General features: G+C 37.6%; 1 protein-coding gene across 1 annotated transcript; it reads right to left on the bottom strand.

The window, feature by feature from the left end:
• LOC118836803 (zinc finger protein 420-like) lies at positions 1–27,744 on the bottom strand. Its single transcript, XM_036743966.1, has 7 exons — positions 27,601–27,744; positions 24,788–24,914; positions 23,621–23,689; positions 14,717–16,434; positions 14,503–14,644; positions 5,388–5,600; positions 1–149 (listed from the first exon to the last, which is right to left on the bottom strand). The coding sequence occupies exons 1-7, from the start codon at positions 27,742–27,744 to the stop codon at positions 1–3; spliced, it is 2,562 nt and encodes an 853-aa protein (XP_036599861.1).

Here is a 27,744-nt window from a genome sequence, read left to right as displayed (position 1 = left end):
CTATGGGTTGAGAACTCCAGAAAGAGCTGCTGATTCAGTGGCTCCCAAGGCCTGCTCCTTATTTGTTGGGGCTAGGACTCTGTTGGCACAGCCTGTGTTGGACTGTGCTCCAAACCTTTCCTGTTGACCTTCAAAGGTGTCTTTGGCATCTGTGTGCTGAAATGTCTGGAAACTATCATACTGCCACAGATTCAGTCAAACCCAAGGCCTGCTCTAGGTTTGCTGGGGCCCAGTCTGTGCTGGCATGGCCTGGGCTGGACTGTACCCCTCTTATCCTGGTGTAACACACATTTTATGCCAACCATCTAAGTTGTCTTAGGCTAGAACATTTTTTCACTCTGTCTTTTTGTGGGTTCTGCCACTCTAGAATTTGTTTAGAATCATCATTTAAAGGTTTTTGGAGAGTTTTGGGGGAGAGCTCAGGCAGGTCCCTGCCTTTACTCCACCATCTTGGCTCTGTCTCTCCCCAAAGTCTTTTTGTGCCTTCTTTACCAAGCTATTGACTCTTTTCAAGATTGTCTTACATCACTCTCTTTTCTTTTGCCAATTTTTCCTCTGCCCCCCCATATTTGATTTTCAAAATCCTTTTTTAGTTCTTCCAGGAATTTTTTTGGGGGGGGGGGGGCCTGAGACCAATTCACATTTTTTTGAGTCTTTGCATGTAGCTCCTTTGACTTTTTTTTATCTTCTTCTGAATTTGTCTTTTGATCTTCCCTGTCACCATAATAACTTTCTGTGGTCAGGTTCTTTTTTGTTGTTTGCTCATTTTCCAGGCTATTTCTTGACTTTTAGCTTTATGTTTAAGTTGGGCTCTGCTCTTGGGGTGAAGAGGGCACTATCTCAAGCTTTAGGCCTTTCTTGACCTTATCCAAATTAGTGTAAGATATATGACAATCATGAAGGGTTCCAAAATTTGGTTCCAAAACAGAGCCTTTCATTTCTGTGCACTGAATTTTTTTTAAGGAATTTTGTTAGCAATGCTTTTCTGTCTGTCTTCTCATTTTATCTACATTTGAAAGTCAACTAGCATTTTCCTGAGGCCATATCAGCCCAAAGAGACAAAGTAAAAAAAAAAAATTCTGGCCAAGTTAGGGAGGCAGACAGTAGAAACAGAGATAAGAGGGAGGGGGATCTTTCTCCCAATCTGCAGAAATCTATGACATCATAAACTAATCAGAGATTAAAATGTAAATTCTGTACTGTGTATTTCCAAATTATAGTTTGAATATTTTTATAAATGCTGAAATGTTTTAAGGGGTTTTAACTCTCTGTGGAATTTGTTTTAAGGAAAAATGGGAATTAAAGCTGGGAAAGTTGTAGGGAAACAACACTTAGCTCTCTTACCACTCTTGCCTGGAAAGAGACAGAGCCGTTATTGTTGTGCAGGGGGCACGTAATTTCATTGATTAAAGAAAAGGGAGCTGAAGCTAGTTTGAAAGTAGTATCAGTGGAATTCGAAAGTGAAGAAAAAATAGGTTATATTTTGCAGTTTGAATAGCTGTGGCTGCCTATTATTAACTCTTTCATGATTCATAAAAAAAAGTTTGTGTAAATTAGGAAACAACTAAAAAGTAAAGAAGTTTTATTAAACTAATTAGATACTTGAGAGTTTTGCAAATTAAAGTTAAGTACATGTCAATTTAGAAAGTAATATTTAAATTGGTGTGAAATTAGAGATTTTGCTGTAAATTATACTAGAGTACTGATGTTAATTGGAGTAGATTTCAAATAAATTGTCAAGAAGAAAAAGAGACCCCTACCCATTTTTATGATAGACTACGTAGAAGTGCTAAGCAAATCATATGAGGCAGAAATCATCCACTCTGCTTTTATTAATCAATCCCTGCCAAAAATTAAATGGTATATCTATAGGTATATCTATGTGTTTTGCCTAGGTGGCATGAGAAGGGTATAGCCAACTCAAGAGCATCACCACAGATGTATGACAGAAAGAACAAAGGAAGGGAAAATATGAACCAACATCTCCATCCCGCATCTCAAGGAGAATTATACCTCTAAGAAGTCTTTCTCCCCTATTCTATATCACAAAATCACAGGTTAGAGAAGGGGAAGTCATTTTTGGTTAAATTTCAAAGCTAATTTTGTTTTGAATTTTACAAACTGTCTTGCTTCTTGCCCGTAGAAAGACAAGTTTATTTAAGGGAACAACTGGAATGTGAGTCAACTTTAATTTGGAAAAATGCTTTACTCCTGTGAATAATATAACAGAACCAATTGTTTGGATAAATTAGAAATAAGTCACCAAAAGGTATTGAATAAGAAGGATATGAGAAATGTTATGTGGTTATTCTTTATGGTATGAAAGCTACTGTAATTTGCAACATAGAAGTATTTGAAGATAGTATGCTAAAATTCTGTACTTGATGGGTCATTAGAAGTGTATATTTTAGTTGTTATGTGAGGAATATAAAATCCTCATGAACTCTAAAAAGGGGGGGCAAGAATACAAGACTCGTACCTTAGATATTTGGCAGTAGATTACCTAAAAACAGCAGGCCCTATAATGTGAAGTCCTGGGAGTACATGGCCCTTGGTAAATTTGAGATTTTGATTTTGTAACTGTAAATCCAGATTTGTTGTAGAAGAGGTTTGAACTGAAATAAATTGTAATGTGGTTTGGCATTAAGGCAAAATGCTGAAAAAGCATGGATTGAGGAAAATATGAGATAAAAATCTGGTTTCTGTAAATTTCTTAGCTGTGTGACCTTAGATAAGTTACCTTACTTACCTCTGCTTGCCTCATTTTCCTAATCTGTAGAGATAAAACATAGCACCCACGTCACAGGATTGTATACATCAGAATGATATAATGGTTGTAAAATGCTTAACACAGAGCCAGCCATATGGTAAGAAATATATAAATGTGAACTTCTGTTGTTACCTCTTATTATTTATTTAATTGAATATAATTACTCCCATACTGGGTAATATATTGGATTTCAAATGTGATTAGTATAAAAATGCCAAAGGTGATAAAATGAATGATTTTCTAGGTTAGATAATTTGGAAATTGGAATTAGAAAGGGATGCCATCTAACTGGTGATAAATTTTGTTTCATGATATTGTAAATGTTATTATTGTATTTCTAAATTTTCTTTTATTGTGTTTTTTGGGAAACCATTGTGTGAGAAATACTGATAAGAAGTTAATGTAATTGTATCATTAGAAAATTTAACTTTTTAAATCAGGAAACTGTGAAATCATTAATTTATTGGAAGATATTGTTATGATGTTAAAAGCTATCAAGTATTTAATTGGGTATATTTTAAAAGGGAAGAATAATGATTAATATATGGAAAAGATTTTAAAAAGAAAATGAGAGAGACCTTGTGAGATCTCCTTATTGGTAAATTTGCCAGGTTTCTTGGGACCATCTACTTGGGCAAGGTCACAAAACCTTACCGACTTTGCGAAATAACTTGTGATTTGGTTTATTGAGAAAATGGGATCTCCTCTTCCATCATAAACACTCCTTGACAAGGGGGTAGGAATTGCAAGTCTTTTATAGCATAGCAGTGGTTTGTGTGATGATTTTTGATTATGAAAATTATGAAATTACACCTGAAATAGTATATACTGAAGTTATATCTCGAGCCAGATTGGTCTTAACAGACTCCAGTCTTAAAGATTTAGTTTTGCTTTAGGGATAAATATATAATAACTTAAGAGATGGATATGTTAGTCTGAAGATTTATAGTAACTTACCAATGTTTTTCTGGCTAATTTTTTAAGGGGATGATAATATATTCACTATATATATGCAATTGCAGAATGCAATTAGTTTTTGGATTTGTAATGATTTTTTTTACACAAAGATGAGTTTAAATTGGGGAAGAAGAAAGAGAAGAAAAGGATGCTGATTGAATTTTTTTTGAAAAGTCTGTTAAGCTTTTATTGTTAACAAACTTACTGCACTAGAGAAGGAAATGGTAAACCACTCCAGTATCTTTGCTAAGAAAACTCCAAAAAGGGGTCGTGAAGAGTAGTACACAACTGAAAAATTACTGGAAAACTTATTGCAACATACTCTCATGTTACTCATGAGAGTAACAATAACTGTAGCTAGCCCTAAGCTATGATTGGTGAAATTTTGCTATTTGAGGTGAAATCTCATGGGACTGTAACCTGACATTGTTCTATTTAGGTGAAATAGTCTGAATGATCAATCAGTAATCCACCATTCAATGCCACTAACTACTCAAGGGAGTCGAGCCTGAAGACTACTAGAGGTGAGTCTGGGAAAAGTTGAAGGGATGCCCTTGGCATGGACGAAGTCAGTTTTTAGGAGTTTATGCACAATATGAAATATTCAATGTTTAATGAGATCTGTGCTGTAGAAGAGATCTTCCCACCTTAATTAGATCCATAAGTTTTCTCTCCAGCAGTATTTTTCCAATGAACACACAAGTATGAACTCCAGGTGAAGGCCTTCCTATAATCCCTGCTATTATAGCTTCTTCCCAATGTGAATATTGTGATGTCTAATGACCTACATCTTCCAGCAAAAGGCAGGTCCTCACTGAATACATTCATATGTCTTCTCTGCACTATTAATCCTCTGACGTAAAGTAAGAGATGATCTCTGGCTGAAAGCCTTCCCACATTAAGTCTATATAGGGCTTATTCACAAGATGAAATTTCTGTTGTCTAACAAGCTCTGTACTCCATTTGAATGCCTTTGCACATTCATAACAGGGATATGATTTCTATCTCAAGTGAATTCGCTGATGGGAAATAAGGGTGACCTTAGCCTGAATGCTTTTCCACATAGATTATATTAATGAGATTTTCCCTCTAGTATGGATTTTCTGATGTTCAGTAAGGGAAGAATGTTTATTAAAAGCTTTACCACCTTCTAGACACTCACAGGTTTCCTCTCACGTGTGGATTCTCTGATGCACATAACAGGAAGAGTAGTGGATAAAAGCTTTACCACATTTGTGACATTCACAAGGTCTCTCTCCAGCATGGATTCTCTCATGTACAGCAAGACTGACCCTCTGTGAGAAAGCCTTTCCACATTGATTACATTCATGAGGTTTCTCTCTAGTATGGATTCTCTGATGTGCAGCAAGATGGAAGCTCATTCTAAAAGTCTTTCCACACTGATTACATTTATGAGGTTTCTCTCCACTGTGGATTATCTGATGTTTACAACGTGTGGAGAGGCATCTGAAAGCCTTTCCACATTGATTACATTCATAAGGTTTCTCTCCAGTGTGGATTCTCTCATGTACAGCAAGATTGGGCCTGTGTGCAAAAGCCTTTCCACACTGATTGCATTCATAAGGTTTCTCTCCAGTGTGGCTTCTCTTGTGTGCAGCAAGATTGGACTTATTTGTGAAAGTCTTTCTACATAGATTACATTCATAAAGTTTCTCTCCAGTATGGATTTTCCAATGTAGAATAAGACTAGACCCAAGTCTTAAACCTTTCCCGTGTTGATTGCATTCATGTTTCTCTGTAGTGTGGATTCTCTTATGTTTAGCAAGATCAGCTCTGGACTCAGAGTAGTCTTTCCATGAGGTCATTTTCAGCTTTACAGTCATCTCCTTCATATCAAACCTGGTCTCTGCATCTGATGGAAACAAACATAAAACAGATACAAATGGATAAACATATGTTCTTCCTTCTGTTTGTTATTGTCGTTTCAGTCGTGTCTGACTCTTCACAACCCATTTTTGCGGTTTACTTGGAAAAAATACTGGAGGGATTTGCCATTTCTTTCTGCAGCTCATTTTTACAGATGAGGAAATTGAGGCAAACAGGATTCAGTGACTTGCCTAGTGCCACATAGCTAGTAAATGTCTGAGGCTTAATTTGAACTCAGATCTTTCTGACTTCTATTTGTAACTCCCAACCATTGCTTCTGGTTATGATCTCTGTAGCCAAACAGTAAGTCTAATTCCCACCTTCCTCCATTATTCCACCCTCCCCCCACCATATTACAGCCTTTATCTTGTCTCCACCTTTCTTGTCTTCTCTAGAGTTCCAACTATTCTTCATATGGCATGGCCTCAAGTCCCTTCCCTATCTTGGTTGCCCTCATTTGGACACTCTCCAACTTATCGATGTGTTTCTTAAAGTGTGGTTCCTAGAACTGGACCCAGTCCTCTAGATGAGGTCTGATGAGGGCAGAGTAATGTACAATGGACTCTCTCTTCCTTCTTCCTTGAAGCTGTATCTTTTGATGCATCCCAAGAGCACATTCTCTTTGTTGGCTGCCATACTTCGCTGCTGGCTCATTTTGAACTTGCAGTCTGTCTACTGAAAGCCTCAGATCCTTTTCAGAACAATGATTATCTACCCATGCCTCTCCTACTTGTGAAATTGATTTATTTTGTACCCAAGTTTAAGACTTGAAATTAACCCCTAGTGAATTTCATCTTTTAGGTTCAAATTCATGTGCTAACCTATCAAGATCCCTATGGCTTTTAACTCTCATGTGTCAGACTGTGGCGCCTACATATCTGATGAACTTATCATCTATGCTTTTATCCAAATCACTGATAAAAATCCTAAATCGTAATCCTTGTGGTACTCCAATGGAAGTGTCCTATAAGTTCAGGCTAGCCTTACTCCTAGAAAAGAGGTGAAGATAGTCAAGTAATGACTCTCCACCCTCCAGGGTAGCTGAGACAAGAAGAGTTTCACACACACACACACACACACACACACACACACACACACACTCCAAACCCCTAAAAATGAAGCATAGGTTCAACATGAAAAGGCAGAAGTATAAAGATAAAAAGAGGTGGCGGGAATTCTGTCCTACATCAGAAGCTCGGAGAGTGGCTACATCTCCCACAGGAGGAAAGGAAGATGGACTACTGTATAGAGGTGTAAGAGAAATGAAACTAAGGATCTTTCCCAAGAGGATGGAGCTGGATGCTCTGAAGGGAAGTAGCTATTTATTTTCAATGGAATTATAAAGTAGATACATAGGGGCTATCAGATGAGGGGTCATCCAGCAAATGCCAGAGGAAGAAGAGAACTGTACTGATGGATGGTGTTTCAATGGGACAACCACTGACTAACCCAATAACAACAGAGTGGTCTCCTATCTTCTTGGAGTATGTCTCCACAACATAACACACAACCTCCCAAGAATTATCCCAGCAGTTGACTAGCTACCTTGGAGAGTTCACATGGGCACAAAGGATACTGCCAGAAGTAATGGAGAAAGCATTACCAAACATTATGAAGTATAATGTCGATTGTCCAGAACACGAATGTACTTATATTCTTGGCCTGCTTCTAGGTGACAAAGTGGGAACTTTAAGGGGCTTGCTTGGGGCTGTATGTAACTCAGGCAGTTTGGAAACAACATAGTGTCAGCAAGGACAAGTTATGCCAAATTAATTTAAATTCTGTTTTTGAAAAGGTCACTGGACTTGCACACTACAGGAATGCTCTATGCATGGCTTGACTGACTTTTAGCATAATATTTAATAAAATATTTTATGCTGTTCTTTGGAAGAAAATGGAGAGATATGGACTAAGTGATAATACAATTAGACAGATTCAGAATTGATAGAATGGCCAGGCTCAAAGAAGAGACATAATAGATCAACTTTGAAGGAGGTTTCTAGTGAAGTGCCCCTGGGATCTGGGCCTATACTGTAACATTGATTTGGATAATAACAATACCTAGTATTTATATGGTGCCTACTGAGAAGATTAATTCTAGATAATTTTTTAATTGATCTAATTTACAAATAATTGATTTTCTTCCTATAACTGCTTAAGTCATGGCTCTTTGTCTCTCAGCTTGGTTCAGAGATTCAGCTGCCTTGTAATAAGTTAATTTTAAAAATCCAGCTTTCCTGCTAATCATTGATCTATTCTTGCCTCAAAGAATATAGCTGACATTAAGGGATGCATATAAATATCAGAGTGTCAGGCCTAATGTCTTTATACCTCCAAGCTATCCTTCAAGGATGTCTGCTTTGTTGTCCAAAAAGGACTAGTCTATTATCTTTTGACCTTGCACCTGGACACCAACAATGAGCACTTCTTAGGCACAGGTGGTAAAGGAGGAGGTTGTTGCTAGCCCCCATTACAAAACTTCCATCCAAATGTGTTTTTATCAGTGCCTCAGCTCTGTAACCAAATCTGTGGCTCTCAATCTTATGTTACCTACCTGTTCTGTTCTTTGTTCTCTACTCCCCAAAATCTATAAAAGGGAAACTATCCTTTTGTTTGGCATCTCTGGCATAAATGGAGGCAAGTCATTTACCCATTTGTTGATAGGCAGTTCACCTATTAATGTTAACTTGCTCAGAGAATTGCCTCAGTTTGCATATTTTTAAAAAAAATTCCACTTGTGTCAGGCACTGTGATAAGTACTTTACAAATATTAGCTCATTTGAGCCTCGCAATAACCCTGGGAGGTACGGCTGTTATTGTTCTCATTTTATAATTGAAGAAGCTGAGAAAAACATGATGGAGAATATGGCTCACCCTGAATCATGAGTGGGAACTCCAATAAACCATAGTGAGGCATTGTTCCAGATCAGTGCAGAGGGACAGAAAAACAGATAGGTCTGTGGACACTGGGGAAGGGGTCCAGCCAGGAAGGGCATTGCTAACATTCCAGCTGAGGGAGATACTGTTCAGCAGGCCAAGAAGAGGTCCCAGAACCAGTTTAAAGTGACTTCAACTTGTGTAAGGTACAGGAACGGAAGGCATCTTGTAGCCCTATCACTTACTGACCAATTTGAGGTTGGGCAAACTGAGGAGACCTGCCCCTACAGATGGCAGAATAAGTGCTAACCTCCTGGGTGGGTATTAATCATAGCACAAATTAAGAAGCAAGCAGCAGCCATATGGTTCTGGTGTGAGGTATAGAATACAGTTTCAGGTCCAGCATTCAGTCCAATCTGAAGCCTGCAGAGGAATAACAAGGGAAGGAATCTAAAACAAAAGAAGATCTGCAATTCTGTCATTTTTGACTAGTGTAGTTTTCCAGCCAGCTTATAGTGACAGAGTAATTTACTGAAAGTTATAATTTCTACTAAAAATCTACAGTCACTGAGTAATCTACTGAAACTCCACATGTGCCAAGCCAATAGATGTATTGCTCAGAGCCAAACAAAAGTCAGGAATTTGCAGAGTTCAGAGAGGGGTAAGGAATCAGACCACTTTGGCAGCACTGAAAGTTTGAAGATCCCCAGCCTGAGCTGACCCTGAGATCCAGGAATAATAAAACACCCAATACCACAAGAAAGCAATAACAGGACTATCCTAGACATTCCATAGTGCCAAAATATGGCACTTTCAAATCTGTCCTGATTCCTTCTGGCCTTCATCTCATTCTATTGAGTAAGTATTAAAAATTTCCAACTATTTCCTTCTTTTCCATTTTTTTTGGTGGGGGGGAGAGGGCAATCCTATTTCTAGTTTCCATCAAAATACCAGATTTGACCACAAAAAAATTGACAAAAATATTTGAAATGAAAGCACATAGTCAAGCTAAATCAACTCCCACCTTATCCACAACCCCAAATGTACTTTTTAGTTAACATCTTGAATCCATCACCTTTTTGTCAGGATATAGGTATCACAGATCTTTATAAGTCCTCTGGAATGGTGGTTGGTCATTATAATTATCAGAGTTGTGACATCTTTCAAAGTTCTTAATCTTTAGCAATGTTGTTATTATTAACAATTACCCCTTAGAGCCATTCATTTCACTCTGCCTCAGTTCATACAGCTCTTCTGTTTTCAATGAAACTGCCTATCTTAGATGGCATATTTGTTTTCAATCCCATTCATATACCAATGTTTGTTTAGCTGTTACCCTAAGTAGAACATTACACCTTTGTTTAGACACATACACACACACACACACACATGCTAGTGATGTCACTGAGTCAAAGAGTACTAGTCACTTTTTGGGCTTCACACCTTCATCAACAGTGAATTAATTAAAGGGCCAATAATTATTAAAACAACAATAATAGCTCACATTTACATAGTGATTTAATGCTAGGAAAGAACTTTATAAATATTGTCTCATTTGATCTTCTCATGGACGCTTGGAGGTAGATACTATTACTATTCCCATTGTACATATGAGAAACTCAGGCAGGAATAGGTTAAGTGACTTGCCAAGAGTCACATAGCTAGTAAGTATATGAGACTGAATTTGAACTCAGGTCTTAGAGATTCAGGGACAGCCCTCTATCCATTGTGCCACTCAGCAGCCTAAAGATATCATTACAAATGTAAGTGTCCAGATATACCAGAGTCAGAGCGAAGAAGAGGCAAGCACTTGCCTAAGCTCTCCCAAATTCCCCTCCAAGCAACTTTGAAATAATGCCTGAAAACAAATTGTAGAGCAGCGGAACAAACAAAAGGACTAGGTGAAGCAATTTTCCAGCCCAAGACAACCTAGAAGGTCGGCAGAAAAGATCTGTCTCACTGTCAAAACTGAAAAGGGTGAATATACAACCAACAAAAGTGAAATTAAAGTAATCATTAGGAGCTATTTCACCTAATTATATGCCAATAAATCAAAAGTGAATCAAAAGTGAAATGGATGAATATTTACAAAAATATAAGTTGCCCATTTAACATAAGAAATAGAATATTTAAATAGCCGTATTTTATAAAAATAAAATTGGATAAGCCAACAATGAGCTCCCTAGGAAAAGTCCCCAGGACCTGATGGATTCACAAGTAAATTCTACCAAGCCTTTAAAGAACAAGTAATTCCAATATTATATAAACTATTCAAAAAAATAGTCAAAGAAGTCCTATCAAATTCCATTTACAACACAAAAACTGTACTTATACCTAAACTAGGAAGAGCCAAAACAGAAAAAGAAATCTATGGTCCAATTTCCCTAATGAATATTGATGTAAGAATTTTAAATAAAATATTATCAAAAAGATTACAATATATCACCAAGATAATACACCATCACCAAGTGGGATTTATACAAGGAATGCAGGGCTACTTCACTACTGGGAAAACTATCAGCATAATTGACCACCTCAAAAATAAAACCAGCAGGAATCATATGCTTATCTCAATAGATGAAGAAAAATCTTTTGATAAAATACAACACTCATTCCTATTAAGAACACCAAAAAGTATAGGGATAAATGGAGGTTTCCTTAAAATGATAAGTAATATCTATCTAAAACCATCATCAAACATCATCTGTAAAGGGTATAAGCTATAAGCCTTTCCAGTAAGACTACGGGTAAAGCAAGGATGCCCATTATCACCATTATTATTCAACATTGCACCAGAAATGTTAATTCTAGCAATAGGAGAAGAAAAAAATTAAAATTATTTGAAGGGGTAATGAGGAAACAAAATTATCATTCTTTGCAGATGATATGATGGTATGCTTGGAAAATCCTAGAGAATCAACTAAAAAACTAGTTGAAATAATTAACAACTTTAGCCAAGTTGCAGGATATAAAATAAAGCCACGTAAATCATCAACTTTTTTATATATTACCAACAAAGCCCAGTAGCAAGAGATAGAAAGAGAATTTCCTTTTAAAATAACTGCAGACAATATGAAGTACTTGGGAATCTACCTGCCAAGACAAACCCAAGAACACAATTACAAAACATTTTTCACACAAATAAAGTCAGATCTAAGCAATTGGAAAAATATTAATTGTTCATGTGTAGGCTGAGCCAATATAATAAAAATGACAATGCTACCTAATTTATTTATTCAGATACCAAACTAGCAAAAATGATCTTATAGAGTTAGAAAAAGATAAAAAAATTCTTCTGAAAGAACAAAAGTTCAAGAATATCAAGGGAATCAATAAAACAAAATGCAAAAGAAGGTGGCTTAGCAGTATCAGATCTTAAACTGTGTTACAAAGTGATAATTATCAAAACAAACTGGCACTGGCTAAGAAATAGAGTGGTGGATCAGTAGAATAGATTAAGTACACAATACACAGTAGTAAAGGACCATAGTAACCTAGTGTTTAATAAACTCAAAGATTTTGAGACAAGAAATAACAATATGACAAAAACATCTGTTAAAACTGGAAAGCAGTTTGGCAGAAGCAAGGTATAGACCAAGTTCTAATACTGTACAAGATAAGGTCAAAATAGGTACTTAATTTGGACAAAAATAGTGATACCATAAGCAAATTAGGGGAGAATGAAATAGTTTCCCTGTCAGATATATTAATAAGGAAAGCATTTATTACCAAACAAGAAATAGAGAGCATTACAAGTTGTGAAATAGATAATTTTGATTACATTAAATTAAAAAGGTTTTACACAAACAAAACCAATGCAGCCAAGATTAGAAGGAAATAAAGCTGGAAAAATTATTTTATAGTAAATGTCATTTCTCAAAAATATATAGAGAATTGAATCAAATTTATAAGATGATAAGTCTTTCCCCAATTGATCAGTGGGCCAAGGGAGCTTTCAGATGAAGAAATTAAAGCTATCTATAGTCACAGGAAAAAAATGCTCTAAAGCACCACTGAATAGAGAAATACAAATTAAAACAATTCTGAAATACCACCTCACACCTATCAGATTGTCCAATATGACAGAAAGGAAAATGATTAATGTTGGAGATGTGGGAAAATTGGGACATTAATGCACTGTTAGTGGAGTTTTGAATGGATCCAACTATTCCAGAGAGCAATTTGCAACTATGCCCAAACAGCTATAAAACTTCATACCCTTTGACCCAGCGATACTATTACTGGGTCAATATCACAAAGATATTTAAGAGAAAAAAGGAAAAAGAACATTTTTGTAAAAAGATATTTGTATCAGTTCTTTTTTTAGTGGCAAAGAATTGGAAATTGAGGGGATGCCCATCAATTTTGGAATGATTGAACAAGCTGTGGTATATGACTGTAACAGAATACTATCATACTAGAAGAAATGGTAAGTAGGATACTTTCAGAAAAAGCTGGAAAGACTTTTGTGAACTAATGCAAAGTAAAGTGAGCAGAACCTGGAGAACATTGTACACAGTAATAGCAATATCGTACAATGATCAACTGTGAATGACAGCCATTCTCAGCAATACAATAATCCAAGACAATTCCAAAGGACTCGTGGTGGAAAATGCTATCCATCTCTGAAGAAAGAACTGATGGAGTCTGAATGCACATCAAAGCATATGATTTTTTACTTTATTTTTTTCATGGCTCTTTTGGCCTGTGTTTTCTTTCACAATATGAAGAATAAAGAAATTGTTTTGCATGATTGCACTTGTATAACCTATATCAAATTGCTGGCTGTCTCAAGGAGGAGAGATGGGAGGGAGAGGGAGAGAATTTGGAAATCAAAATTTTAATAAACGAATGTTAAAAATGATTTTACATGTAATTGGTAAAAAATTAAAATATGATTTTTTAAAATGTCCAACAGATACCAAAATTTCTATCAGGAATTTTTGTCAGTTAACATCATGAAAAACAGTGACTACCAATTAACTTGGGAATCGCTGAAGAAGTTATGCTATGGGGGGCAGCTAGGTGGCACAGTGGAAAGAGCACCACCCCTGGAGTCAGGAGGACCTGAATTCAAATATGGCCTCAGACTAACTAGCTGCGTGACTCTGGGCAAGTCACTTAACCCTGACAGCCTCAAAAAAAGCTATGCTATTGGAATGCAATAGAATGTTACAGAAGAGTAATAAGAAATCTTAGGAATTAAGAGAAATATTTAATCCACTTTGAGGCCTTTATGTATGAAATTTGTGATGTCTAATGAGGTCTGTGCTGCAGGAAGAGGTGTTTCCACAGCAAGTTTTATCCCCAGCAAGATTTTTCCAATGTACACACATGTATGAGTTCTAGGTGAAGACCTTACCATAATTATTGCTTTTATAAGGCTTCCTTCTAGTGTGAATGTTACAGTTTCTAGTGACATCCATCTTCTGGCAAAAGGCAGGTCCTTATTGAGCATATTCATAGGTTTTCTCTCTATTATAAATCCTCTCATGTAAAGTAAGACATGATCTCTGGCTAAAGGCCTTTCAGAAATTTCATCTTGGTAATAAGCCCAACATGAAATTTCTGATATCAAGCCCTGTGCTCCATTTAAATGCCTTTACATGTGCATTACAGGGATATGAACTCTATGTTCTGTGAATTCTCTGATGGGAAATAAGGGGTAACTCTAGTCTGAGTGATTTTCCACATTGATTTTATTAATAAAGTATTTCCTCAAGTATGGATTATCTATTGTTTAGTAAGGTGAGAGTGTACATCAAAAGCTTTACCACCTTCTAGACACTCACAACGTTTCTCTCTAGCATGAATTCTCTGATGATAAGTAAGACCAGAGCTCCTCGTAAAAGTCTTTCCACACTGACTACATTCATAAGGTTTCTCTCCAGTGTGAATTCTCTGATGTACAACAAGATGGGAACGTCTTCTGAAAGTCTTTCCACATTGATTACATTTATAAGGTTTCTCTCCAGTGTGGATTCTCTGATGTACGACAAGATTGAAACTACCTGTGAAAGTCTTTCCACATTGATTACATTCATAAGGTTTCTCCCGAGTGTGGATTATCTGATGTCTAAAAAGTTGTGATGTGCAGCTGAAAGTCCTTCCACATTGATTACATTCATAAGGTTTCATTGCACTGTGGATTAGCTGATGGGTATAAAGAGTGGAGAGGCATCTGAAAGCCTTCCCACATTGACTACATTTATAAGGTTTCTCTCCTGTATGGATTCTCTGATGTACAACAAGATGGGAGCTCCTTCTGAAAGTCTTTCCACATTGATTACATTCATAAGGTTTCTCTCCAGTGTGGATTCTCTGATGTTCAGTAAGACTGGAGGGCTGTGTGAAAGTCTTTCCGCATTGATTACATGCATACATTTTCACTACATAGTGGTCTCTCTGATGTCTAAAAGGATGTGATGTGCAGCTGACAGCCTTTCCACATTGATTACATTCATAAGATTTCTCTCCAGTGTGGATTTTCTGATGTCTACGAAGAGTGGAGTTGCATCTGAAAGCCTTTCCACATTGATTACATTCATAAGGTTTCTCTCCAGTGTGGATTCTCTGATGTAAACAAAGACTGGAGTGCTGTGTGAAAGTCTTTCCACATTTATTACATTCATAAGGTTTCTCACCAGTGTGGATTCTCTGATGTTCAATAAGATTAAAGCTCTTTCTGAAAGTCTTTCCACACTGATTACATTCATAAGGTTTCTCCCCAGTGTGGATTCTCTGATGTCCAACAAGATTGGCGCTCCTTGTGAAAGTCTTTCCACATTGATTACATTCATAAAGTTTCTCTCCAGTATGGATTCTCTGATGTCGAGCAAGGCTGGAACTCCTTGTGAAAGTCTTTCCACATTGATTACATTCATAACGTTCTTTTGCAGTGTGCATTTTCTGATGAGCAGCAAAACTGAAGCGCTGTGTAAAAGTCTTTCCACATTGGTTACATTCATAAGATTTCTCTCCAGTGTGGATTCTTTGATGTGAACAAAGCCCAGAGAGCTGTGAGAAAGTCTTTCCACATTGATAACATTCATAAGGTTTCTCTCCAGTGTGGATTCTCTGATGTACAACAAGATTACAGCTAGTTCTGAAAACCTTTCCACATTGATTACATTCATAAGGTTTCTCTCCAGTGTGGATTCTCTGATGAGAAGTAAAACTCGATCTACTTGTGAAAGCCTTTCCACATTGACTACATTCATAAGGTTTCCCTCCACTGTGGATTATCTGATGTTTACAAAGAGCAGAGAGGCATCTGAAAACTTTTCCACATTCATTACATTCATAACGTTTCACTACACTGTGTATTCTCTGATGTCTAAAAAGATGTGATGTGTAGTTGAAAGCCTTTCCACACTGATTACATTCATAAGGCTTCTCTCCAGTGTGGATTCTTTGATGTACGAGAAGACTGGAACGCTGTGTGAAAGTTTTTCCACATTGATCACATTCATAAGGTTTCTCTCCAGTGTGGATTCTCTCATGTACAGCAACACTGGAGCGCTGTGTGAAAGTCTTTCCACACTGATTACACTCATAAGGTTTCTCTCCAGTGTGGATCCTCTGATGTGAACAAAGACCAGAGAGCTGTGAGAAAGCCTTTCTACACTGATTACATTCATAAGGTTTCACTACACTGTGGATTCTCTGATGTCTAAAAAGATGTGATGTATAGGTGAAAGCCTTTCCACATTGATTACATTCATAAGGTTTTTCTCCAGTGTGGATTCTTTGATGCACAAGAAGATTGGAGCGATGTGTAAAAGTCTTTCCACACTGATTACATTCATAAGGTTTCTCTCCTGTGTGGATTCTCTGATGGTTAGCATGACCAGCCCTGCAGTGACTATATTTAGAATAGTCAATCCATGAAGTCATTTTCAGTTTTGTAGTTGACTCCTTCACTTCAAAACTAGTCTCTGAATCTGAAGAAAGCAAACATACATACATACATACACACATATTATAAATATATCATCTTTCTTCTGTTCACAAAAAATAAACTGAATGATGGGCAACTAGGTGGCAGAATAGATAGAGTGCTGGCCCATTAGACATTTACTAACTGTGTGATTCTGGGCAAGTCACTTAGCCTTGTTTGCCTCAGTTCTTCATCTGAAGAATGAGTGGGATAAGGAGATGGCAAACCACTCTAGTATCTTTGCCAAAAAAAAAAAAAACCAACCTAAATGAGGCATGGAGAGTCTGAAATGACTCAACAGCAACGAAAACCAAATGACATTCAATTTCTCCAGTCAAAAAGAAGAGCTTTCAAACTTACATGGGCAGATTCAATCATGCGAAATTGCTATTAGATCGAACCTATAGGATAGTTTAATTAACAAAGAGTACCACAAATAATTGAATCACATTGGATCTTCACAACATACATGAGACCTAGGCAGAGCCAGCATTCTCATTATACTTTACAATTCAGGCAATGAGATTTGAATAACTCTGAATCCAAGCAGTTGAGACTAGAATTCAAACCCAGTGACTGAGTGTGCTCTGTCCACTGCATTAGACAGATTATCTCCAGTTTGCTTTCAATTCTTTCTCCAAATGCATTTTTGATCACAATCTTATTCTATTGTATTCAGATAATCTTCCTAATGTTCTGTATTGACCAGTTTTGACGCAATATCACATTGTCATTTTTTGTAAATTTCATGCTAACCTGAGAAACAGATTTATTTACTCTTTTCAATTATCCTATAGTAATTTCCACAGTTATATCTACCTTTTCTTATAATTTAATCAGGTGGATGGATATCATGCCATTGGTTGCACATATACTAAACAGTCATAGCATTTCACTACCTATAATGTCTTTTAACATAATGCAGTTGCCCTTGTTATCCCTTTTAAATTTTTGTTATTGTTGTTGCTGTAGATGAGATCCCATCATAAGTACTAACCCTGCTTTTTGCGTTCACTTGAGGCATATTAGATTTGATTCGGGCCCATCACTTTTTATCTTTATTTTTATCTCTTTATTTTAAAATTTTTATCTTTGAATTCCACTGTTCACTTAATAAATAAACCTAAAATAAAAATCTTTATAGCATGCACAATAAAAAAATATACATTTCCCATGCCCCAAAAATATTATTTCTCATACCGCACCTTGAAACCATCATTGTTCTGCCAGGAAATGGATAGCATGCTTCTCTATTAGTCCTCCAGCAACCCTTCTTATTTAGGGGATCAAGAATCCCTTGGAAGTTGGTGATGATGGCCCAAAGGATTTAAGCTGAAAATTCTTTCATGCTATCTTAAGCAGTAAATAACTGCCCAACTTTGTTATAAATACATTTTTCCTCTGGGAAAACAAGTATGTGAATATTTGAAGCATAATCAGTCCCTTTCTGCTGTGATTTCCAAATATCATAATCAGGCATACAAGGCTTTTGGTGTTCACGCAGTGAATGGAGCAAACTGTGACTGACTGCTTCTGACTAAGTGCAACATAACTCTTCAGTTTCTCAACCTGCCATCAAATTGTTTCCAAACCTTCAAACAGTTTGGACGTTCATGTGCAAATTAATTCCCAATGGATGGCCACAGGCATGCAAAGGCCTTCCTTTGCTTTTTGTCATTGAACCAGAGTACTTCCCTCCTTTACCAGTAACCTAGTAATCACATTTCACCAATTATGTAATCACAAGATCAAGATGTTACAAATATTTTTGTTCCTACAGGAGAGATGGCAAACTCCTAGATCATGATCCGTGATCATTAGGCAGGCACATTACAAGCCATCTTTAAAAAATCATGGATCATCACAAACATTCTATGTAGACAATAAACATTATATTGCCTCTTGTTGAAGTGTTAAGGTTGTTTTTTTATTTGACCTTATCTTTCTCTTATATTACTATTCTACTGTGAGGTTGATTTTCAAAGGAACTGTTTAGCTACCTGGGTCAGTCCCTCAACAGTTTCTGTGAGAGTGCAGCCAATCTTCCATGGTAGAAAAAGCCAGTTAAAGAGATCTTCTCTTTAAAAGATTATTTTATATATAAACACAATTTTTAAAAAAATAAGAAAAACCAAAGCAATATCCACAATTGACTTTCAAGTGCCTTTACCAATTAATACACTCACTCGTCATTAGCCAATTAACAAAATACACTAAGTCACTACGGATCTTGTATATTGTAACTCATGATTAATTTGTTAACAGGTTAGGGAGCTATTGACAAAAAAATGAATTTCCATCTCTCCTCAAGAGAGCTTATAAAATTCTCCTCCCATTTCCCAACTCATATATGTGTAAGGGACTATTTCACTTTATTATGGTTGTAAATCAAAATATAATTGGTGGCACAACAGATAGAGAGATGGGCCTGAAGTCAGAAAGACCTGAGTTCAAGTCTTAGCTTCACACACTTATTAGCTGTGTGACCCTGAGCAAGTCACTTAGCCTCTGTTTGCCTCCATTTCCCCAAATGTAAAATGGGGATCATCATAGCACCCTACTTCTCAGGGTTGTTAAGAGAATTAAATGGGCTAATTATTTTAAAAGGTTTATCACAGTGCCTGGCGTGGATCTTGAGCTCCTCCATTTTGAAGATCACTCCATTTTGTTCACACATGTATGTCTGTACTCTCCTATCACAGCTTGCAATGCAAGTTAGCTAAAATAGGGTATGCTATGGTATTTTGTTTTGTTCTCAGAAACAGCAGAGACCTCCCACATTTTGTTATGCAAAAATCTGAACCCTAAACTAGATACAAGAATTATTATACCAGATCATCCTCCAGCTCCAGCAACAGGGACCTTGACCAATCAACTTTTGTCCCATCCTCCTATCCTGGTCTTCACTCCCTAAAACCTACATAAACCTTGTATACTGTTAATTTGTAGTCTTTGCCTCTTTGGGTCAGACTCTCTGCTGGCAACCTCAAGAAATCCTCATTGGTCCATATTCTGGTTCTCAGCCAATCTGTTGTTCCCATTCCTGACATCAATGCCGACATGTATTTAGTCATATATAAATGTTAGCTATAATTTTAAAATAATTCTTAGAGAAAGCCCAACATGAATTTTTTATAATTGTTATACTTATTTCATTTTATGAATTTATAATTTTATGTTTAGTTTTTAAAATTAGAAGAATAATAAATTTTTATATTTTATAATATTAGAGTCTAATGTATATACTAATTTGGAACTTCGAGAGGCAAAATTATCAGCATCACTATTTCAAGCACTTGATGCATACATTTAAAAGAATATTCTGAGTATTAGATTAAATGATGAGTGGGGATCGTAACACTTTTTGTAGTGGTTGTTGAAAGCGATTCTAAGAACAAAAAATTTTAGAAGATGCTACTCTGTTCTGGTGTCATGGTTGTTCTTTGCATTGATCAGTTTTGTTAAAGTATAAACTATTCTCCTGGTTCTGCTGCTTAATGCTCTTTAAATCAGTTTAAAGAACTCTTTCCAGGTTTCTCTGAAACTGTGCCTTTCAATAGTTCTTATGAAACAATAAGATCCTATTATATATTCTTAGACCACTACTTCCTCAGCCATTTGCCAATATATGCTAATCACCTTTGTTTCAATTTTTTTTTGAAACAACAAGAAATTGCATCTATAAATTTTTGTTGGGCCAATGTGCCTTCTTCCTCTTTCTTTGATCTCTTTAGTTTATAGACCTACTCGAAGTGATTGCTGAATCAAAGGATATATAGTTGAATGCCTTTGGGGGCATAATTCTAAACTGTATTACACAATAGCATCCCTTCATTTTAATGCTGTGTGAAGCTTTGTATCAAGGATTTTTCTTATACACAACATGTTGGGTTCTCCTTTCTATGCATTCTGCTACCATCCTCAGTTTTTTTTTTCATTCATGAAAAGTAATTATCTTTTCTCTGTCGTATCTTCTTATCATCTTTACTCTTTGCAGGTCTCCAGCTTTTGAAGGAAAAAAGTAGATAGGGGAAGGGAACAGGATCCATACTAGTCATCTCTAATTGAAATCCTCACCAATTACCAGACCTTGTCTTCCTTTGATCCCAGTCTCAGATGACTGGCTGTAACTCTATCTTAAGAGGCTCTTATCTTTTAATCTCTCCTGTTGGAAGCATCCTTTAGGGTAGAAATTTATTTTCTACCACATGAGGCAGCTGAGTGGCCTAGTGGATAGAGCAATGGGGCAGGAGTTGGGCAAACCTGAGTTCAAATTCAGTCTCAGAAACTTCCTAGCTGCATAACACTTGGAAAATCACAGTACTTTGCCTCAGTTTATCTGTAAAATGAGGGAAATAAATAGCACCTGCTTCCCAGGGTTGGTATGAGGATCAAATGAGATAATATTTGTAAAGCCCTTGGCACAGAGCAGGCACAGTATAATTGTTACCTATTATTGTCATTTTCATTTTGATTCTTTTCACCCAGACTATTCTCTCCTTCATAAAACTCCATTCTCTTCTCTCCTTGCATTCACAGTTCTGTCTGTTGAATCTTATGTATTTCCATACAAAACACTCTCCTTTGACTACATCAAATAAAAGTGGATTTCATGGTCTGTTATTTATTCTCAAGCCATCTTCTTATTTGTATACTAGATTTTGAAGGAACTGTCTTTTGCCTTTCACTATCCCCAGGGCTTATTAGTACAATCCGTAGAACACAGCAGGCACTTAATCAATGTTTATTGACTAACTTACAGGACCCAGAGCTCAGATTAGGCCCTAACCTCTCTGGATTCTAGTCTCTCTCCTAGTTGTCAAACATGTGGCTTGCCTTAGCCCTGTTTCTCTTTCTTGTACCTTTTCACTCAGAAATAGTTATCTCAGTATAATTCTAACCCTGATGAAACCTGACCAGACCCAGTATAGAAGATAACAATGGATCCTAGTCTCCTGAACAGTCTCCTGCTACCCGGAAGCCTCTCCTTCCCATCTCCCTAACCTTAGGGTGGTGGTCACCTCATAAATCTATCCAGGGATTCTCCAAGAATGGGTCAAAGATTGGGTCACAGAAACCAGGAAAAGAATGAGGTTGATGACCTATGCTTGATTGATTTCCAGGTAAGGCAGTGGCCTTCACTTCTGTTCACATAGTGATGATTGGAGTTGGAGAAAATCACAGAATCAGGCAGACTAGGGCCAGTACAAATTTAGGTTACATACTCTCAACTGGGCCCTCACTATGGCAAAGAAATCCTCTGCCAACTCACCGCAGAGTTTTTCCAAATCTTTTCATGTCTCCTTCACCTTGCCATATCGTTTGCTCCCCCTATGCTCTCTAATCAGAACATGGCCTCATCATTTCACTGAAAAAAAAATGGGACATTTATCTGGAGCTATCTTATCTCTTCCTCATTTCACATATATCCAAAACATTCTTTTCCTTCTTCAGCCCAGTCTCCCATGAGGAGGGAGCCCTCCTGTTTGCCAAAGCAAACTCATCTACATATATAAATATTCCTACTCCATCCAACCTTTTCCCCCAGAATATTCCCAATATGATCCTTCCCATTTTTTCCACTACTTTTGAATCTTTCTCTGTCTACTGGCTCCTGCCCAAGTTCCACAAATAGAACACACATTGTCCAGATTCATTGAAAAAAAAAACTCACTTGACCCCTTCCTCCCCACGATGTCTTCCTTTATCTTCCAACCCTTTCACGGCTAAATAGCTAGAGATGGCCATCTACGCTTGGTGTCACCACTGGCTTTCCTATTAATTCCTTCAAAACTCTCTGCAGTCTGGCCCCCAATTTCATTGTTCAACTGAAACACCTCTTTCCAAAGTTACCAGTGATCTCCCAATTCCCAAAACCAATGGCCTTTTCTTAATTCTTATTCTTCTTGCTCTTTTTGCAGCCTCTGATAACTGTCAGTCAACCACTTTTTTGTGGGGACAATACTCTCTCCTGGTACTCTTCATAACATATCCAAAGTTAAACTTATTATCTTTTCCCCACTGCTCCCATCTTCTTGCTTTCCTACTACTATCTAGGGTGCAATCCTCCCAATCATCCATGTCATCCACTCCTCATTATCTCTCACACATTCCTGCCCCCTACATCTAGTCTATTGCAAAGTCCTGTTGATTTGCCACCTTCATAACCTCTTTCAAATACATCCCTTTCTCTCCCAACATTGCCCCTTTCTTGGTTCAGGACCAATAACCTCACACCTAAGGCACTGAAGAATGGACTGGCTGGGATCAGTACCTCAAGTCTCTCTCCTGTCCACACAATCCTCTAACCAGGGGTCAAATTCATCTTCCTAAAGCTCTGCCTAACTATATCACTCCCTACTCAAAAAACTCCAGTGGCCCCCTATCAGCAAGACAAAAGATAAAATCCTCTGTTGGGCTGTTAAAGTGCTTCATTATCTGCTCCTCTTTTCCCTTCTAGTCTTCTTTCACCTTACTCCCACTCCACATATTGCCTAATCCAGTGGAGTAAAGACCTCCTTTCTGTTCCATATACAGGACACTGCATCTCCCAACTCCATGAATTTCTCCTGGCTGGCCCTCATGCCTAGAACACTCCCCCTGGTTTCTCTGAAATATGAGGTAAAACCCCACCTTCGACAATTAGCCTTTTCCAGTCCTCCTTACTTTAGGGCCCACTTCCCTTCTCCTATATGTATGGCAGGTTTTACATAGTTGTGTCCATGTTGTCTTTCCCACTAGTCTGTGAGCTCATTGAGATTAGGGGATGTCTATATCTCTGGTGCTTAGCATATGGCCTGACACATACTAGGCACTTATAAATATCTGTTGACCTAAGGAAGGGCTAAGAAAGAGCTCTTATTAAATAGCCTCATCCCTTTTGAGATAGTTGCAGAAGAGTTCCAAGCCCCAAAGTTCCCAACAAAGACTTCTTCTAGGATCACTGATTGATTACTAGAAGGGAACTAAAAGTCCAACTAAAAGTCCACGGAGTCCAACACCTCCTTTCACATATAAGAAACTGAGGCAGAGAACTATAGTGACCTGACCAGGATCTCACTCCTAAAAAGTATCTGAAAAAGAATTCGAAGTCAGGCTTTCATGCCCCAAAGTCTAGCACACCCTTTACTGCAACATGAACAAGCTTCTTGTGATAAAAGCCCAGATACACCAATTTTTACCTCACTCACCTGGACAGGAATTCCTCAGGCCTTCTTGCTCAGAATGGGACATCAAGTATTCTCCGGGAACTGGAAGCCCTAGGAATGGGGAATAAGTTAGGGATGAGGATGGAGAGAAATTTGTAATTTAATCCTCATTAGGAAAAGAGGGAATACAAGCAAGGATCACAAAGTAGTTCCAAGGATTACAAAAAGATAGTTTCCAGGGTGGGCATTGCTGGGATCTTTGAGGGCAGGTAGTGGGGTGGTGGAGGGTTGTTTCAGGGAGATTCATGCAACCAATATGGAATCAGAAAATTCCAACTTTGTCTACTTCTTTTATAGAAGGATTGCCTCATTCCATAGCTTCCATTTTCTAGAAATTAGAGAAGACAACTGACAGTGCAGAGGAGAGAGCACTGGAGTCAGGAAGACCTGAGTTCAAATCTGGCCTCAGACATTTAGGAGCTCTGTGTCCGTGGGCAAATCATTTAATCTCTGTTTGCCTCAGTTTTCCCAACTTTAAAATGGGTATAATAATAGCACCAAAACCAAAAGGTTGTTTTGAGGATCAAATGAGATAATACGATAAAGGAAACCCTTAGCACAGTATCTGGCTCATGATGTTGTATATAAATACTTATTCCCTTCCCTTTATTTTCTTTCACCTAAACTAGAATTTGAGGAATGTATGAAGGAGAACAAGGACACACTTACTATATTAGTGCTCTAAGAGTAACACCATGAGCAGTAGGCTAAAAATTTATCCTTATTAACAAAAAGAACACTCCAAAGACAAAACCCTTCCCAAAGAAGAAGGATGGCCTTGGGAGGAAGGCCATCAGTTTTTAGATATTTTGCAGAAAAAAATGCACATCCAGATAGAAGTTAAACTGCATGATGCTTGAGATTCATTCCAAGTCCGAGATTATCATTGGTTTGATCCTTGACCTGAAGCTGCCTAGAACCAGACAGGGACATTTTCAGAAGCAACAAAGGAAACTCTCAGCTCCCTATCACACAATGCAAAGATCTTTCACAGGAAGACCAGGCAGCAGGAGGACCTTGTCTCTTGAACTCAGGAAACTAGCACTCTGGCCTTTCTAAAAATTGATAAATGCCTGAAACTCTGCACACTAGGGAAGGAATGAAGGCACTTCTTTTGATGGCAGACTCAGAGTTGTGAGTGGTCCTTACCCAGGGAGAATAAGTTCTGAGCATTCTCCAGCATGACATCTTTGTACAGCTCTTTCTGAGCATTGTCCAACAGACCCCACTCCTCTGGGGTGAAGTCCACAGCCACGTCCTTGAATGTCAACAACTCCTAAAACATAAAAACCCACAGGACTTAGAGTTGAAACACACTTCAGAATTGATCTAGTCCAATGCTCATCAATTTACAAAAGAAAACTGAAGCACAGAGAAGTGATTGGCACTTTATGAGTGTCAGAGTCAACACTTGAAACCATAGTCATGAAAAACCCAATGAAATATTGAGAAAAGTATTTCATATTTTCAGTTGGAATAAAGCTTTAAAAATGTATAACTATGAAATGCTATTCCCTATGGAATCAGAGAAGTTATGAAGATCTCTGGGAGAGAAAACAAGGTGATAGGAAATTCGTCCGCATCAGAACTGTCGTAAGTGATATAATTCCTTGAAGAGTTTGTAAGAAGCAACAAGTACTGTGTTTTGTGGAGCTAAAATATTTCCTATCATCACTGAAGAGAGAGAAAAAAGGAATAATCTAGTCAATTTCCTGAAAGTCAGAAATAATACCTTAAATAGAGAATATTCTTAAGAGATATTAATCACAATCCAGACTGAACTGAGAGGTATATGAGACTGTTTCCATCTAAGAGAAGAAGAGATATCTATCATTGTAGGGCTTGAAGAGGCTTTGGGTATGTGTCAGAGACAAAACATCTTAGGTAATATTTTATTAAGTGGGGTTGGGATTGGAGCTAACTCATAAGAAAGACATTGCCAGGTTCTTTATGAGAAAAAGATAATCTAAACATACTCCTAGAATCTAGAACACTGGAGAACAAGAGTCAAGGGAATCAGTTAAGAAGGCTGATGAAAGACATCCTATAGTAGAGTTTGGCTAGATCTGAAAACGCCCTGACAGTTCAGAGGAATCATCTATTTTCCCAACATGCTATACACAGAACAAGTATTTGGCCAATGCACTTGATATTTAATTCTCTGCTATTTCATTTTCTTCTGTTTCTGTTATAGTGATACGATTCATCTTTGAGAGCTTCTATTATTCGCAAGCAATTTTTCATCATGTGTATAAAACCATCTCCACTTTTAATTTTAATTTCTTTTTTTTTTTTTGTTTTTCAGTGGCATCCAACTCCTCATTTGGGTTTTCTTGGCAAAAATACTGGAATGGTTTGCCATTTCCTTCTCCAGCTCATTTTACAGATGAGGAAAATAAGGCAAACAAGGGTTAAGGGACTTGGCCATGGTCACACAGCTAGTAAGTTTCTGAGGCCAGATTTGAATTCAGGAAGATAAGTCTTCCTGACTCCATGCCCAGCACTCTATCCACTGTGCCACCTAGCTGCCCTGATTTCTTCTTTCTTTAAAACAAGTGATATATGCTCTATTTGGAATCTTTATTTCATCTTTAACCTCCTTTATTTCTATTAATTATCTTTTGAATAATAAACGAATGGATTGATCATTTCCCACTTCTTGAGATTCCCCAGAATTTACAGTAGTGTCTCCTGAGTCCCTGTTCTTCACAACATAGTTGTTTATTCATAGCAGGAGCTCTCTGTATAGGAAGGCAGTCAGTTCTTTTACCGATTACCAATTGATTACTAACTGATCCTCTAATAAATCACTCCCAAGAGAAGCTATTCCAAGCCTATTTCCTCCCCAATCTTTCCACATATATCATTCAACTTCAAATTTCCACTGAAGGATAAAGCTCATCTCAGACATCTCTTCATTTCTGACCTGGCTCAGCTACTTTGGGACTTTCTCAGACTGACTTCTATATCCTGCCCTCAAATTGGATATCTTCTCCCCTCCTTCATTTTCTGCTTCTGTCAGTCCTCAATAAACTCCAGCGGGCTCTGTACCACCTCTAGGATCAAATGCAAAATCTTTCATGACCTAGGCAACACTTATTTTGCACCTTACTTCCTGTCACCTCCTCCTTGATCTGATGACACTGGCTTCCTTGCTATTCCAGGAAGAAGGCACTCCACAGCCAAAACACTCTCCCTCCTCATTTCTACCTCCTAATAATGTTCAAGTCCCAACTAAAGTCTCTCTTTCTACAGGAGGCCTTTACCAACCACTCTTCACTCTAGTGTCTTTCCTCTTTTAATTATATCCTATTTATCCTCTTTATAGCTTGTTTGCCTATTATTTGTTTGCTTGTTGTTCCCCCATGATTTTGTGAGCTCTTTGAGGGCAGAGAACTGTTTTTTTTTTACCTTTTTTCCTTTTTTTTTTGATCCCCAGCACTAACCACAGTGCCTGGCACATAGTAGGCACTTAATAAATGTTTACTGAATGACTAAATACTCTCATTCTCTCTATATCAAACCCCCTTCATGTAATCTCCCAGTAGCTTCCTTCCTCCAGGCTCTAAAAAAGAGGCCCTTGTCTTCGCCAAGGCCAACCCTCTACATGGGCATCTGATCACACTCTATACTGTGTTCTCCAGCAGTCTGTGTACCCTCAATCATCCCCTCTCCTCCCCCTGCCCACTTCTCTCAAATGTTCAACCTTTCTCTATCAATAGGCTCCTTTCCTGATGCCTTCAAATATAACTGTTCCTTCTATCCATAAGGAACCCTTTCCTAGAGCTTCACCAGCCCTAGAACTACCATTTTCTCTCACCTCCTTTTCTTAGCCAAACTCCTTATCTGTCTGAACTTGCTGCTCTCTCCTTCACTGTGAAATCCCTTGCAAACCGATTTTCATCCTCACTCTCCTGAAACTGCTCTCTCTAAAGTTATCAATGAACTATTAACTGCCCTACCTGATGGCCTCTTCTCTGTATTGGACATTGCTGACCGCTCTTTCCTCCTAGACTCTCATTCCTCTGCAGGCTTTCTCCATTGCTGTCCCTCCTAACTGTCTGACCACACTTTTTCAGTCTTTTTTGATGGCCCAAGGACCACAT

The sequence above is a fragment of the Trichosurus vulpecula genome, chromosome 2 (assembly GCF_011100635.1).
Source record: "Trichosurus vulpecula isolate mTriVul1 chromosome 2, mTriVul1.pri, whole genome shotgun sequence".
In the NCBI taxonomy this organism is placed as follows: domain Eukaryota; kingdom Metazoa; phylum Chordata; class Mammalia; order Diprotodontia; family Phalangeridae; genus Trichosurus; species Trichosurus vulpecula.
The sequence above is the reverse complement of the archived record's forward strand: the minus strand, read 5'-3'. Positions and strand labels throughout refer to the sequence as shown.